Genomic DNA, 16,291 nt, shown 5'->3' with positions numbered 1-16,291 from the left:
AATCCTAGATCAAAGGTATTTGAAGACAGCAGCTAAGACTAATTCCCTTGAGCTTAAGATTTCTGGGGCAGATAAAAGACTTCCAGATTTTTAGTTTTCTTAATAGACCTTATTTTGGATTAAAAATCATGTTGTGTTTTCAGCTTATTACCTGCCCAAGGATGATGAGTATTACCAGTTCTGCTATGTGGATCAGGATGGTGTGGTCCGGGGAGCAAGTATCCCTTTCCAGTTCCGTCCAGAAAATGAGGAGGACATCCTGGTGGTTACCACTCAGGTCTGTAAACATCTCACCTCAATCCTTTCCTGCCATTAAGAGTAGTAATTTCAGGATAGGGTGGAATTTGGATCAATAAGCCTTTATTGAATGTCTTAACAGATACTATTGGGAAAAATGTATATAGTACCCATTCAAACCTGCTCAGGGATGACTTAGGAACATTGAAAAGAATCACAACAATAAGTGATTTCTCCTTTCTCTAAAGCTGCTGTAACTCAGTTGGCATTCAGTTTTCCCTTAACTTTTCCAGTTGCTTAGTTTTGATAATCTACACATCTGGTCATCTGCACATCTGCACATCTTACCGCAACGGTAAATTTATAAGCTCCTTTGAGGAGGAATACACCAAATATGCTTTGTGTCTCTCCGTCCTTTTAATTTTTTTAAGATTTTATTTATTCATTTGACAAGAGAGCACATAAGCAGGGGGAGTGGGAGAGGGAGAAGCAGGCTTCCCGTGGAGCAGGGAGCCCGATGTGGGGCTCGATCCCAGGACTGTGGGACCATGACCTGAGCGGAAGGCAGATGCTTAACCAACTGAGCCACCCAGGCGCCCCTATCTCTCAGTTCCGACCCAGAGCCTGTCATACATGAGTATTAGATTCATTCACTCATTTATTTCACAGGACACCCTCTTTCCATCCAGCACTCTGGTAGGCAGTGAAAACTCAATTAAATCACTTGCTGTCCTTGGCCTCTAGGAGCTAAGTGCATTAGGAAAGACAAAGAGTAGTAAGTGTTTGCAAGAAGAGTAGACATTCTTCTGTCATTCTGCCTTTTAACTCTTTATGGCCTTAATTTTGTCTTTCTTTCTTCATAATGACAGGCTCAGTGTTGCAGTTATACAGACATACCTACCTTACCCCCTTCCCTACATACTGAGGAGGTGATCCCATTCAGGGTGCACAGATGTCGCTGTATGAGTGGGAATCCACCAGACTCTCAGCATCCCAGCCTATGGGAATGTTCCACTAGAGGGACTTGAATATTTATCGAGCTATAAAGGGTCAAATATGAATTCACAGATGCTCTTTCGTAGGGTGAGGTGGAAGAAATTGAGCAGCACAATAAGGAGCTTTGCAAAGAAAACCAGGAGCTGAAGGACAGCTGTGTCAGCCTCCAGAAGCAGAACTCAGACATGCAGGCTGAGCTCCACAAGAAGGAGGTATGGCTGCTAGTTAAACATGAGCCTGAAAACAAACGAAGAACATGAACCTAGAGTACAGAGGTCAGAATTGGTTGGTGTCTCTTATCCAGCACCACCTTCTGTTTTGCTTGTGATCTTACTCCCTTATACTAATATCTTTGAATAGGCACAGGGTTAAAAGTTTATATGGATTACTTTATTTAAACTTTGGAATAGGTACTATTATTACCCCGATTTTACAGATGAGTAATCTGAGGCTTAGACAGGTACATAATCTCTCATACAGCTAATCCATGATGGAGCCAGGATTCAAACCCAGGCAGTCTGACTGCTTCTTCCTACTTCCTATGTAGAATGTAATCTATTTGCTTTGATTAGCTAGAATGTGGACATCGAGAGAGTAGAGAGTATAAAAGCAAGATTTCAGGTTATCCAAACTCTTTGCTACTTCTCTTTTGAAACATCCTTCCAATCAGTGGGTGGTAAATGAGAGTTGATAATGCAAGGAGCTAAAGAGGAGAGTCTTCTCTTAAGTACTATAAACTAATTACACTGAGGTCATACCTTAGAAGTTCCAGAACATGCAAACCTTGGCCGTCACCATCTGTAGAGCCCTTGATCTACAGGTGAGCAAACTGAGGCCCAGAGGAGAGAGGAAGAGGTCCGTTTAGTGACCACACTAGGTTAGGACCCACCTCTCTTGACTCCCAGACAGACTGTTCTTTATACATTGCTGTCACACAAACGCCTGTGATGTCCTCAGCCCTGGGCTGGTAGAGAAATGTGGGTGACAGGTCCAGGCTACAGATCTGGCCTACTCCAGGCAGTGAGACAACAAACAGGTGGCAGAGATGTAATTCACTGTCTGTCTGTCAGGAACCAGTGTCCTGGCCAGGAGCCCTACAGCTCACCTGCCAGGTTCTAGCCAAGGAATCAGAGGGTCTGGCTTCTTGGGTTAGCTCTCCTACCGACTAGCTACTAGTTGTCGTGATAACACAAGCCAGTATTTATTCAGCACCCACTATGTGCACTGTAAGTGAGGCACTGTAATTAAGCGGATTGCTTCACTTAATCCTTACAACCACCCAGCAGCTCAGACAGGTTAGGTGACTTGCTCAATGTCACAACAGTTCATGACTTTGAAAGGAGCTTGGATTTGAGCTCAGATTTTTTTGATGTTAAAACCCATGTTTTTTAGGAATTAAAAATTGAAAACAATAAAAATGGGCAGGAAAACCCATGTGTTTTAGAGCCAGGACCACACAGTGGTTAAGAACCCCATCTTTGGAGTCACACAGACTGATTCTCCCACTTACTATTTGATGAAGCAGGGGAAATTTTAACATCTCTCAACTTCAGTTTCCCTCTCTATAAAAGAGAGATGGATAGTACTTGTTTTCTGAAAGAGAGACTAGTACACCCACGTTCATAACAGCATCTTTCGCAACAGCCAAAGGGTGGACGCAGCCCAGGTGTCCAGTGACAGATAGATGGATAGACATGGTTTAGCGTGTAGATAACAATGGAATATTACTCAGCTTTAAAAAGGAAAGAAATTCTGGCACAGGCTATGGAATGGATGAACATTGAAGACAGTAGCCGGGTAAAATGGGTCGGACACAGAGAAACAAATAGCATGTGATCCCACTGATGAGGTACCTGGAGTAGCCAACTTCATAGAGACAGAAAGTAGAGTAGTGGTTGCTGGGAGTGGGGGCACCGGTGGGGGGAACAGGGAGTCTATTTGCTTTGATTAGCTTATACAGACATACATTTTCATGGTTGTGCAAAATGAAAATAGTTCTGTGAGTGGATGTGGTGCTGGTTGTACAACAATGTGAATGTACTTAATGCCACTGAACTGTAGGCTTAAAAATGATTAAGGGAAAATTTTATGTACATATTCCTACAATTTTTTAAAAATTATTATTATTTTTTTTAATTTTTAAGATTTTATTTATTTGCGAGAGAGAGAATGAGAGACAGAGAGCATGAGAGGGAGGAGGGTCAGAGGGAGAAGTAGACTCCCTGCTGAGCAGGGAGCGCGATGCGGGACTCGATCCAGGGACTCCAGGATCACGACCTGAGCCGAAGGCAGTCGCTTAACCAACTGAGTCACCCAGGCGCCCTATTATTATTATTTTTAAAGATTTTATTTATTTGACAGAGAGAGACACAGTGAGAGCAGGATCACAAGCAGGGGGAGAGGGAGAGGGAGAAACAGGCTTCCCGTGGAGCAGGGAGCCTGATGCGGGGCTCGATCCCAGGACCCTGGGACCATGACCTGAGCCCAAGGCAGTTGCTTAACGACTGAGCCACCCAGGTGCCCCTAAAAATTATTTTTTTAAAAGATGATAAATTTGTCAATCTTGGAGCTAAAAGCAGGGAGTTGTTGTTGACGGACAAGGTTGGCTTCAGTGCAGAATGAAGTTGGGAAAGAAAAACCAAATGTGGAGCCCGTGGCTCTGGAACACTGGCAACATGGCATCTTGTGATACGCTGTAAGCGTAGAGGGTATATCGCATTTTGAAGACTTAATATGAAAAAAATTAAAATATTTCCTTCTTACTTACATATTGAAGCAATATTTTAGATATATTGAGTTAAATGTACCATTAGTAAAATTAAGTGTATCTGTTTTTTTTAATTATGTGTCTCCTAAACTTGAATTACGTATGCGGTGTTCGTGAATTTATGGGACAGCACCTTTCAAAGAGAAAAGCCACTTTATTTCATTCGCTGCTGTGTCTGCAGTGAAGGAACAGTGCCTCAGAGGCACTCAGTAAATATTTGCTTAATGAGTTCATGGACAAATACAAGCTCTGGTGGAAGAGAAATTAAGGTGAATGCATTTCGGGGAGAGGACAGATTAAGAACATTTTAATCTGGAAACCCCTTTACTTGGATATTTCATTCACTGTTGTGTCATGACATATAATAAGTGCCTGACAGGTAGTAAACGCTCAGTAAATATTTGTCGGCTAGCTGAGATACTAAAACGTGTCTTAGAAATGGTCTGTTCCTTTGACGTCTCAATCTGCAGGAGGAGCTAGAAACTTTAAAGAGCACCAATAAGAAATTGGAACAGCAAGTGAAGGCGCAGAAGGACGGCTGGGAGACAGAGCTGCTTCAGTGAGTGTGATTCTCAGATGGGAGGAACTGCTGTGTTACAGACACCTCGGGGCAGGGTCAGATTAGATCTCCAGAACTCATTAGAAAACAGTCTTTCTCTTATGGCAGTGACAAGTATGATTCTAGGTTGGAGCATTACTATCCAAACGGTAAGGCGAAGTAACCGGAATTCAAGTATTAGCGTGAAGTGTCGAATACGTGCAGTTTGAGGTCAGGAAGCCGAAACAGGACTGAAGAAGAATGGATTTTAAACTAATTCCACAGCCTAGGGCCAAGGCAGCCTTAAGTCACTGAAGGCCTGGGGCATCTGACCCAGAATCAGTGTATTTTTCACTCAGTCCTCTTCACCTCCACAGACTGAAGGAACAAAACCAAAAGATGTCCTCAGAAAATGAGACGATGGGAGTCCGAGTGGATCAGCTCCAGGTAGGTAATGCCAAATCTTTGCCAAAGTGTATTGTCTTACCCTGGCCATCACTCTTCCCAGTGGTGGCCCAGAGAGAGAAAGATGCATTTCACTGTAGCGAGGGTCTCAGTAGACCTTTCAAAGCGGCAGACTAAATGTTCACGGCGTTTTCTATTCTTGACCCTCCCCACACACACCGTTACTTTTATAGTCCCAGTCCACAAGGAACTGAATAATTTGTTCAGTCTATATTTATCATGAACTCTTCTTTTTTTAAGATTTTATTTATTTGACAGAGAGAGACACAGCGAGAGAGGGAATATAAGCAGGGCGAGTGGGAGAGGGAGAAGCAGGCTTCCCGCTGAGCAGGGAACCCGATGCGGGGCTCGATCCCAGGACCCTGGGATCACGACCTGAGCCGAAGGCAGATGCTTAACGACTGAGCCACCCAGGCGCCCCTATTGTGAACTCTTAAGATGGAGGACTGTCAGCTCTACCAGTGCTTTTCAAACTTTTTTCTTTTAGCTACAAAATCTTTTCAAGTAAAGTCTTTCTCAAAAGCCTAGAATGAAAAAAAAAAAAAAGTCTAGAATGTAAAGCAGATAACAGCTGAATCACTCTTGGTTTCTAAGCTATGCCTTAAAGAGTGGTTTGTTGACTTTTCCTCAGTTGAGTCTTAGACACAGGGAGTGCGGGAGAGCGGAAAAGTGGGCGTTCTAGGGATATTTGGCAGTTGGGAGTTGCCAGGGAGCGCACACTTCTGTGTGTTAGTGCACATTAAACAGCATTGTTCCTGTTCAGTTTTCTTTCTTTTATGTCTTGGCTATATTCACTGTTTTTGCTTTAGGCCCAGCTGTCAACTCAAGAGAAAGAAATGGAGAAGCTTGTGCGGGGAGATCAAGATAAGACAGAACAGTTGGAGCATCTGAAAAAGGAAAATAGCCAGCTCCTTCTCACTTTAACTCAACAGGTAGAGTCACGGATGGGCCCAACATTTTTGGGCCTTTGCGAGAAAATATATACACAGTTCTTTGTTTCCTCTGTCATATACGGCTGTCGCCGGCTGTGGGAAGGGTCTCAGAGGAAGCCATCTGAGATGAGGGATCTCGTGGCTCTTCTCAGAAATAGTAAGGGAAGACTTGCTTCTCTGTCCGCCGGCTGCTTGCCCATGAGCTCAGCAGGCCCTTCCCCAGTGTGTGCGCGCCTTTGTTTGCCCAGCAGTGGTACCAACATCTGTTTCTGTGCAGGGGGAGTACCAGAAGAAGCTGGAGCAAACAGTAGAGCAGATGAAGGAGGAAGAAATGACGGCCATGAAGAAGCAACAGGAGTTAACGGCACGTCTGTCTTGGGACGGCTTTGTGGGAGGGAGCCTGCACGCAGGAAGGGACAGGGCCTCTTTTCAGGGGACGGAAAGGCTAAAAAAGGCAGAGGAGAATAGCGTTTACCACTGGACATCTAACAAGATGTCCCAGAAGGACAGAGAATTTGTCATCTACAAAACATTTAGGAGAGGTGGCCGTTTCTATGGTGTGATGAATGGCAAAGGGATATTTAAATGGCTTCATGACAGGTTGTCCTCAATAGAGCCTTGAGCCAAGAATCACCCAGAGTCACCCCTTCTCATCATGGGGGCAGACCCATGAAGGATTATAAAGTCCAGCTCTTTGGTTAGAAACTATTACAGCCGTGAAAATTTTTGTTATAGTTAATATACTATTAGCAATTACCATTCTAAATTATTCTGAGCTGTAGTAATATAGTAATTAAAGCCTAACTAACTGATAAATTCCTAGAATAGATTGTTGGAAAAGAGGCCTTATGGTGATGACAGCTACCAGGAAGCCCATTATCTGAATTGCTATAAGGTATGAGAAACCCTGGTGTCTGGAGGATGTCCAGCTGTTGGGATTTTAAGTCATATCGTATCTGCAGTGTAAGCAGTATCATTCACTCCACCATTATTCAATCAACTAGTGGAGTACCGACCATATGGAAGCTACTAGATACTTTAGCATGATAAAGAGGAGAACAAAGTTAGAAAAGCTGCCGCTCACAGGTTAAGGTTTGCCCAGAGAAATGTCTTATTTGGCCTAGAGGGTGTTTTTCAAAACTTGAACTGGCTACCAATAACTAAAAATGGGAACATTTCCCATTTAAAAAAAAAAAATGTGTATTTCTAGCCTCTTGAAAACTTGGAGGCTCTGGCAGCACGGAGCCCGCATCCCCAGCCAGCAGCGACGCCCGGCTGGCTGGTCCCTGCTCCCTCCAGACAGGCCTCATGCTCTCCCCGCGCCTCCAGCCTCCACTGGCCTGTGGCCCTCAGCTCCTTGTCAGCGACGTCGCTGGCCCAGCCCCCCGCCCGCACACATTGGAGCTTGTGGCCTCTGCTGTGGCAGAGAAATCACTGTTTTAAATAAGCTGTAGCCCTTCAAAGGTGTGAACCTCCTTGTGGCAGGTAGGGGTTTCCTGGGTTTTCGTGGCATATTTTTCAAGACCCAGGGGCTTCTTTCTTCCTCACATACGCAAAGGGCCCCTAACTACGAGGACCGTGTGTCTTATACTTCAGGGGCCTAGGAACAGGAAAACAGCGGTGGAGAAGCAGTTAGTACAAGAGGTGGAGCGCCTGAAGGCAAAGGTAGAGGCCGGGAAAGCCTGTTTCTTAGAGAAGTACAAAGAATGTCAACGACTCCACAGACAGATCAGGCAACTCAGGGCCACTGCGCAACTGGTAGGTGACAGAGCTCAGGGGCCCAGGAAGCCAGGGGTGTGAAGGTCTGTGGTTCCTAGAGCAAGCCCGGAGGACTGCCCACCCTTGTTAGGGAGAAACATTTCTCTTTCTGCTGAAAAGAGGAGGGATGGAGTGTGCGGCCAGAAACCAGTCTGGGGGTCCCCGGAAGTAGTGGCCCCAGTCCAGCCACGGGTCTCAGGGAAGGTTTTGGTAACCATTGAGCAGGTTTCTGTGCAGACTCAGATAGCCCTTTCTTATTTCTGCCTTTTGAGGAAGTGAAGCAGGACCAGAAGAGCCAGCAAGAGCCACTGGGGATGGGGAGCCAGGAGCCTGCAGTCAGCCCTGTCATCGGGTAGCCCCGCTTGAGTTACTACCTCAGGGTCGGCTAGAAGCACACAGCAGTTTGGGCACCAGCATTCAAATAAAAAATCTTGGAAAAAAAAAACAAAAACCACAACTAGTAGGATTAGCTTAAGTGTTTCTGTGAGGTATGTGTACGTGTCTGTCTGTAGGTAGGAGATGGGAAGCACGGAAGCATGCCTACCAGCGTGGGGTTTATGAAATTAGGTCAGCCTGTCACACCGGGACGCCCAAGACCTCAGCCCGGGTTCCTTGTAGCCTTGGATAAATGCCTTCCAGGGTTCCTTCTTCCTCAGTGTTCCTTGAGTGCAGATGCCTGTCCTCACTGGGAGGGCATCACATCGACCTAAGTGCCTCACACTACATCGAGTGAGATGTTTTTTCAAGACAAAGATGCTTGTTTCCATGGTTGGGTGCAGTTAAAACAGGGCTCCATTTATCCCTAATTCTGGTAAGTCAGTCTTGGGGCTTTTCCCAAGCTTATGACTTTTCCTCTCTTTGGTCACTTATACTACCAGCTAACCCAAAAGAAACCGGCATCTCGATGCCAGGGCAGGCCTTCAGGCATTTTATTAAATCATTTCTCTGTAAGTCAGCATCGCCTCCACCATACGTCCTCCGCACCCCAGCTGCCTTCTCCCCCACCTCAGTCCCACCGCTTTGGGAAACCAGATCCTCTACAGGCCCCTTGTGGTACCCCACCTTGGATCCAGATGACAATATGTGATCCTAATCCTAATTGTTTTTTGTTATTGACAGGACGAGAACTCTGGCCTGTCAAAAACGCTGAATGAGAACAAGATTATATGTAATGTTCTGCAGAGAGAGAAAGAGAGATTGGAAAGAGAAAATGATGTAAGTGTATACAACAGGCTAGAAACTCCAAGGTGTTTTGTTTAAAGATTTATTTATTTGTTTGTTTATTTGAGAGAGAGCGAGCTCGTGGTAGGGAGGAGCAGAGGGAGAGGGAGAGAGAGAATCTCAAGGGGACTCCATGCTGAGCGCGGAACCAAATGCAGGGCTCAGTCCTACTACCCTGAGATCATGACCTGAGCTGAAATCAAGTCAGCCACTTAACTGACTGAGCCACCCAGGCACCCCTGGAAACCCCAAGGTTTTAAGGAGAAGGAGCAGGGTGACCCAGAGATGTGGTGATTAACAAGTTAAATAAAAGAGCCCTTTCTGGGACAATGGGTGAGACCATTGCTCCTACGAGTACATTTTTTTTATTTTATTTATTTATTTATTTATTTATTTAAGATTCTATTTATTTATTTGAGAGAGAGAGAGAATGAGAGATAGCACGAGAGGGAAGAGGGTCAGAGGGAGAAGCTGACTCCCTGCTGAGCAGGGAGCCCGATGCGGGACTCGATCCCGGGACTCCAGGATCATGACCTGAGCCGAAGGCAGTCGCTTAACCAACTGAGCCACCCAGGCGCCCCCTACGAGTACATTTAATCTGGTTTCCTCATCTACCACGAACCCTCTCTTGCTTCTATAAATGAAACTTGTTTGCCATGGCAGTAGTCAACTTGAAAGGAAGAGCCTTGATGAAGATCTAACTTAATTCATTTTGCTTTTAACTTCACACCTCTTGTATTGTCTTTGGGGAGTAATATCCTACGTCATTTTTAGGCTAGCTAAGGGACCCATTTCCTTCAGCACACCTTTTTCCTTTTCTTCTGCTACCAAACCGGGGCAGTAGTGACAGTCTGTGCCAGGGCTGGACCCACGGTAGGCTCCTAATAAAATGCTCTGCATTCATTCATTCACTCATTCATTCATCCAATCAGTATTTGTTTTCTGCTGTGGGTTAGACACAAGCTATTCTTGGTTGATTGAGGATGATGGCAGCAAATAAAGAAGCTGCACTTGGGGGCACCTGGTTGGCTCAGTTGGAGGAGCATGTGACTCGATCTCGGGGGTTGTGAGTTCGAGCCCCATATTGGGTGTAGAGATTATTAAAAACAATAAATAAAAACGTAAAAAAAAAAAGCTGTACTTAAAGGCACTTTCCTGCTCTTGCATCAAAGTTAGGTGTCCATGCACTCTGGCTTGTGCTCCTAGATCTACACCTGCCCTGGTTCTCCATCTCTCCCCTCTCTGTAACCCTTCCACGCTGTGCCTCCAAGTGATCATCTCTAGCTTTGATTCTGTCATTTATGCCAATGCCTTTCAGTATTGTAGGGGCCTTAGGGGTCTCTTTCCGGTCCTGTCATCCTCACCCTCTGAATTTAGATAAACAGAGCTTGAGTTTGAAATCTCTATTTTCTGGTATAGTCTGTTGGGGCGGTGGGAGGGAGGGAAGATATACACAATTTGCAACAGAGAGGAAAAGATCTGATATTTGAAAGCTTTGTTAAGAGCTATAGTAAAGCCCTCTTAAGATGTGAAGGGGCACGGGGCGCCTGGGTGGCTCAGTCGTTGAGCGTCTGCCTTCGGCTCAGGTCATGATCCCAAGGTCCTGGGATCGAGCCCCGCATCGGGCTCCCTGCTCAGCGGGAAGCCTGCTACTCCCTGTCCCACTCCCCCTGCTTGTGTTCCCTCTCTCGTTGCGTCTCTCTCTGTCAAATAAATAAAATCTTTCAGGGGCGCCTGGGTGGCTCAGTTGGTTAAACAACTGCCTTCGGCTCAGGTCATGATCCTGGAGTCCCTGGATCGAGTCCCGCATTGGGCTCCCTGCTCAGCGAGAAGCCTGCTTCTCCCTCTGACCCTCCCCCCTCTCATGTACTCTCTCTCATTCTCGCTCTCTCAAATAAATAAATAAATCTTTAAAAAATAAATTAATTAATTAATTAATTAAAAAAAAAATAAAATCTTTTAAAAAAAAAGATGTGAAGGGGCAGTTTACTAACTTTTTTTTCTAAGGACTTTTTAAATGCTATCTGTCCTCCTTGTAACTTATTCTCTCTCATTCTGTCCCTCATTCTCTCCCTCTCTTCCTTCCTCCTGTCACTCTCTCTGTTGGTATATCCATTTGAAAGGATAAAACGTGAAGAAGGGAAAATTGTATCAGATGAATATTCACATTGTGTAAGAAAATTGTTCTAGAAAGGAAAGACTAAAAGAAGCATTTTGCTCTCAATAATTTGCAACAGCTTCAACCTTAATATAGCTCCCGCCCCCCTCATATATGCATACAACGTTTGTACCCCACCTCGATTGGTATGTATGTAGAGACTTAAAATTCTTTTTTGTATTAATCTAAACAAAATTCAGTATACATTTAAATTCAGGCATAAAGAACTCAGATCTTCCGAGTGTGGAGGCTGTGCTTCCCCTAGAAGAATTACGATTTGTTGGTTCCTGGGGTTCTCCACCCCCACATTGTTCGTTGAGAACTACCTGTAATGGGCATCCCCTAGCCAGTTGCTTGTGGTCAATTCTTTGTTGTCATCTTCCAACATGTCTCTCTAAACGTTCTCTCCCTAGCTTTTGAAGAGGGAGAACAGCAGATTGCTGAGTTACATGGGTCTGGATTTTGACTCTTTGCCCTATCAAGTGCCTACTTCAGATCAAGGAGGTGCCGGACAAAACCCAGGACTTGTCTATGGAAACCCATATTCTGGTAAGACAACTGCCATTTGAGCTAGAAGGCCCTTGCCTGCATCCCTTTCTCCCACTAAATTTTTTTTTTTTTTGGCCTGAGATGCTAATTAAGCCCAGTCTCATTGTTAAGCCTTGCTGGGCAGAAGCCGAGGACCCAATAGAAAGATTGCCAGGCGAGAAGTGTTAATTGAGAAATAAATCTGAATCTAGAAGACGCAAATCAGATCATTCGCCTAGAGGCAGCAGACACAAATTGAGTCCCGTGGCTCTATTCCAAATATATAAATCAGAGAAATGTGTCTATGTAGAAGATATACACATACAAAGCTGAGGAAGCTAATTAAGGTTTGGAAATGGAAGCATAAGAGGTGGGGTATGCCGCCCAGGAATGGGCAGTTATGGCAGCCACCCTGATGGCCTGACCAAGGGTAGCAGGAACGGGCCCCACAGAGACCCCAGGGTGGTTTGGAGGACAGGAAATGGGAATGAAAACCAGTCTTGTTACTCAAAGACAGAGGGTCAGATTGTTCTTGCCAGGGACAAAGGAACAGAGAACTTTTCCTCTTTGGTCTCCAAAAGTGATAGAAGACCTCGTTTCCTTTTCTTGGACAGTTTAAAGCAGTCGTGTTCTCTTAAGAGTCACAATCAAATCTTTACAGCGGTCAGGGGTACACATTTATTTTCTCTTTAAAAATATTTTTAAGCATTTCATTTAAAAATACCTGTTTGCATGGCTTCAGTCTTAAAATCTATTCTCAAATTGCTTTCTTATTAAATCGTGACTGTTTTAATTAAAATCTCATTTTCCCCATACTGAAAATAGGTTTGTTTTTTTTCTGATTCTATAGCATAAACATGACTATCAAAAATGCCACTTCATTATTTTTTCCTCTTTTCCCTTTATCATTGACCTAGATCCCCTCTATCAGCAGTTAATGGTACACAGGAGAGCGAAAGAGTCAAAGGCAGTGGGGAGAAAGAACGGAGGGAGTTACAGAAACCAGCTGCTAGATCACAGCTGGAGAATCCACGGATGGTATTTCTTTCATTGAATGAAATCTTTTTTATGATCCTCAGGTATCCAGGAAAGTTCGGCCCCGAGCCTGGTAAGTATAAAATCCTTGAGGAATGCCCCTTCCTGCTCCAGTTTATGGGAGAACCATAGGGAGACTGGTTCATTTTGATAAGTCCAGAAGTCAGCTGGATCAGTGGGGTCAAACCCGAAGCCGAGGGAGCCCGTTGAGGTGCGGAGAAGAAAGCACAGTTCACCCATCAGCTTTCTGCTGTAGACCTCCCCCCCTGTGAGCTGAGTTTGGTACCAGAACTAGGCAGCCAGCTCCACAAGGTATGTCCAGCGCCCCTTCTGCTGAAAGCTCTCTGAGTACTGGAACACTAGTAGGTCCTTTCAGTCCCGGGGTGGAGAGAGCCTCGGTGAGTGTCTCCAGATGTGACTTTGTTCATCCATCCTCTACTTCTTTCTTTCTTTTTTTTTTTTTTTTTTTAAGATTTTATTTATTTATTTGAGACAGAGAGAATGAGAGACAGAGAGCACGAGAGGGAGGTGGGTCAGAGGGAGAAGCAGACTCCCCGCCGAGCAGGGAGCCCGATGCGGGACTCGATCCCGGGACTCCAGGATCATGACCTGAGCCGAAGGCAGTCGCTTAACCAACTGAGCCACCCAGGCGCCCCTGTTGTTTTTGGTTTTTTTTTTAAAGATTTTATTTATTTATTTGAGAGAGAGAGAGAATGAGAGACAGAGAGCATGAGAGGGAGGAGGGTCAGAGGGAGAAGCAGGCTCCTCGCCGAGCAGGGAGCCCGATGTGGGACTCGATCCAGGGACTCCAGGATCATGACCTGAGCCGAAGGCAGTCGCTTAACCAACTGAGCCACCCAGGCGCCCCTGTTGTTTTTGGGTTTTTTTTTAAAGATTTTATTTATTTATTTGAGAGAGAGAATGAAAGAGAGAGAGCACAAGAGCAGGGAGGGTCAGAGGGAGAAGCAGACTCCCTGCTGAGCAGGGAGCCCAACGTGGGACTCGATCCCGGGACTCCAGGATCATGACCTGAGCCGAAGGCAGTCGCTTAACCAACTGAGCCACGCAGGCGCCCCTGTTGTTTTTGGTTTTTTTTTTAAAGATTTTATTTATTTATTTGAGAGAGAGAGAATGAGAGAGAGCACATGAGAGGGAGGAGGGTCAGAGGGAGAAGCAGACTCCCCGCCGAGCAGGGAGCCCGATGCGGGACTCGATCCCGGGACTCCAGGACCATGACCTGAGCCGAAGGCAGTCGCTTAACCAACTGAGCCACCCAGGCGCCCCTGTTGTTTTTGGTTTTTTTTTTAAAGATTTTATTTATTTATTTGAGAGAGAGAGAATGAGAGAGAGAGAACACATGAGAGGGGATAGGGTCAGAGGGCAAAGCAGACTCCCCACCGAGCAGGGAGCCCGACGCGGGACTCGATCCCGGGACTCCAGGATCATGACCTGAGCCGAAGGCAGTCGCTTAACCGACTGAGCCACCCAGGCGCCCCTGTTGTTTTTGGGTTTTTTTTTTAAGATTTTATTTATTTATTTGAGAGAGAGAGAATGAGAGAGAGCACATGAGAGGGAGGAGGGTCAGAGGGAGAAGCAGACTCCCCGCCGAGCAGGGAGCCCGATGCGGGACTCGATCCCGGGACTCCAGGATCATGACCTGAGCCGAAGGCAGTCACCTAACCGACTGAGCCACCCGGGCGCCCCCATCCTCTACTTCTTGAGCACCTCCCATGTGCCAAGCATTATGCTCCGTGCTGAGGGTGTAAGAGAACAGGACACATGGCCTCTGCCACACACAGCTTCCGTCTGTACTGACGTCTCTGCTCTTCCTCCCAGCTCGCCATGAGGAGATGCCCCACCTGCCAGTCAGACTTTGCTGAAGGCACTTTCGAGCCCACCTCGGAGCAGCAGCACCTGCGGACCCTTTGTCTGCATTGTCCAGTTTGTGACAAGAGCTTCCCAGCAAAAGAGAAGCAGATCTTCGAAGACCATGTGTTCTGCCACACTCTCTAAGTGTCCCAGCCTCCTGGACCTCGACTGTACATAGATTTTTACAGAGTAGAACCTATAGCTTCTACTCAGAGCTATGACCCACGATCCTGCCTAACATGAAATTACTAGGGGTTTAGTCAGTCCTGTTGCCCTAAGGATGGAGTCCTGTCGATTATCTGCAGAATGGTGGTGAGAGCTGCTACTTCCATCCTTGTGGGTTACTGCCTTTTAAATCACATAACTAGCTGTATCACCCTCACCTCTGGTGCCCATTCTTCTGAGGGTCTCCAGTCCAAGGGCCCTGGGCTGCAACTGAGCTGGCCCTTCATTCACAACAGGCTTCACTTGAGTACTAAGTGATCCGCTTTCCGAGTTGTCTCAGTGCCATTCAAGGTCAGGCCTTGAGTGTATTCGCAGTCGGTTCTCAGTCCTAACGCTGCGGCTGGTGATTGAGTAGAGGTTGAGAATTTCTTCCTCCTCCTCCTCCGGTCTCTTTCTCCCACTGTTTGCATTAAACTAGCCACAGATACCGCAGAGAATGCCGACATCCAGTTGGGATGCCAAAGGTTTCTCATCTTGATCTCTCAGCTCCCAGCAGAAGCATCTTATTCCTGAACCATGGACACAAAATATTTCAGCCACAGAAAGCCTTCTTTCTCTCTGGATACCTCTATTTGTCATTTTCTACTCTTTGATCTTTCCTATGCACATAACCTTTACTGGAAGTCCTTTCTTAATGAATAGTAGGACTTGTTAGAAACTGCCTGCAACTTTCTGAGCAGGTGAGTTTGAATATGGATAAGTCAGAATAATGAGAACTATTGTTAATCTCTTTAATACTGAAAATAAAGCGTCCTATTTCGGGGACACTGGTCATTTAAATTGGGTCATTTGACTTTCAGGTCCTTTGTTTTAAGCTTCTGAGAAAAGGGGAACCAACAGGCTTGTGGGAACTGTAGAGCCCTCCAGTCGATTTCACTTGTCTTAACTAGTCAACAAGAGTGTCCTGGCAGTGATCTGGAGATGGAGAGGAAGGGGGTGGAGCATTAGTTTAAGTAATCTGGAGCCCTGGCTTCTTGCTCTTTCCATGCACTTTGTGAAAGTGGCCAGTGTGCATTTGGGAACCCTTTGTGAACTAGGTTCAATTCCCTCCATCCAGATCTGCCTAACTGAACGATAAGAAAGCAATTCCATTTTCTCACCACCACCCCCTACTCTTCCGCACCCCACCGCCCCCGCCTCGGGACTGAACAAATGGAAATGACTCTCAGGCAGTCAACCTGAGAGTCACTATAGAGACTTCTACGAAAACTTCTGAATGATGTAAAACATGATGTCACAAATAAGGTGGAGTCAACTTCCTTCTGGGGTTTTCCCTGATGTGAGTTAACGCCCTAGACTAGCTATCTAGTATTGTCCTTGTCATGGCCCCTTGTCTTTATTTCTCCTTTGATAAAATGAAGATGAAACTACACTCCTCCTGGGGTGCCTGGGTGGCTCAGTCGGTTAAATGTTTGACTCCTGATTTCAGTTCAGGTCATGATCTCAGGGTCCTGAGATCAAGCCCCACATTGGGCTCCGCACTCAGTGGGCCGTCTGCTTGGAGATTTTCTCCCTCTGCCCCTTCCCCTGTGCTCTTTGTCTCTCAAAGAAATAAAATCTTA

At 45.8% G+C, this 16,291-nt stretch overlaps 1 protein-coding gene across 4 annotated transcripts in view; it reads left to right on the top strand.

The window, feature by feature from the left end:
* CALCOCO2 (calcium binding and coiled-coil domain 2) overlaps nt 1-15,513 on the top strand; it is a 28,507-nt gene extending 12,994 nt beyond the window's left edge. For 2 of the 4 annotated variants that reach the window (XM_064583409.1, XM_064583406.1), the window contains exons 4-13: nt 144-277; nt 1,320-1,445; nt 4,471-4,559; nt 4,916-4,985; nt 5,813-5,935; nt 6,213-6,299; nt 8,813-8,908; nt 11,486-11,621; nt 12,680-12,708; nt 14,472-15,513. In XM_064583409.1, the coding sequence (XP_064439479.1) occupies nt 144-277; nt 1,320-1,445; nt 4,471-4,559; nt 4,916-4,985; nt 5,813-5,935; nt 6,213-6,299; nt 8,813-8,908; nt 11,486-11,621; nt 12,680-12,708; nt 14,472-14,648 (1,067 nt within the window). In that variant the 3' untranslated portion in view covers nt 14,649-15,513. The other 2 variants (XM_064583407.1, XM_064583408.1) reach the window with 2 other exon arrangements.
* The last annotated feature ends 778 nt before the right edge of the window (nt 15,514-16,291 follow it).

Source organism: Mirounga angustirostris, unplaced genomic scaffold (assembly GCF_029215605.1).
Source record: "Mirounga angustirostris isolate CCGP_5_RB_7025 unplaced genomic scaffold, mMirAng1.0.hap1 SCAF_17, whole genome shotgun sequence".
Taxonomy (NCBI): domain Eukaryota; kingdom Metazoa; phylum Chordata; class Mammalia; order Carnivora; family Phocidae; genus Mirounga; species Mirounga angustirostris.
This window is presented reverse-complemented; position numbering and strand designations above follow the sequence as displayed.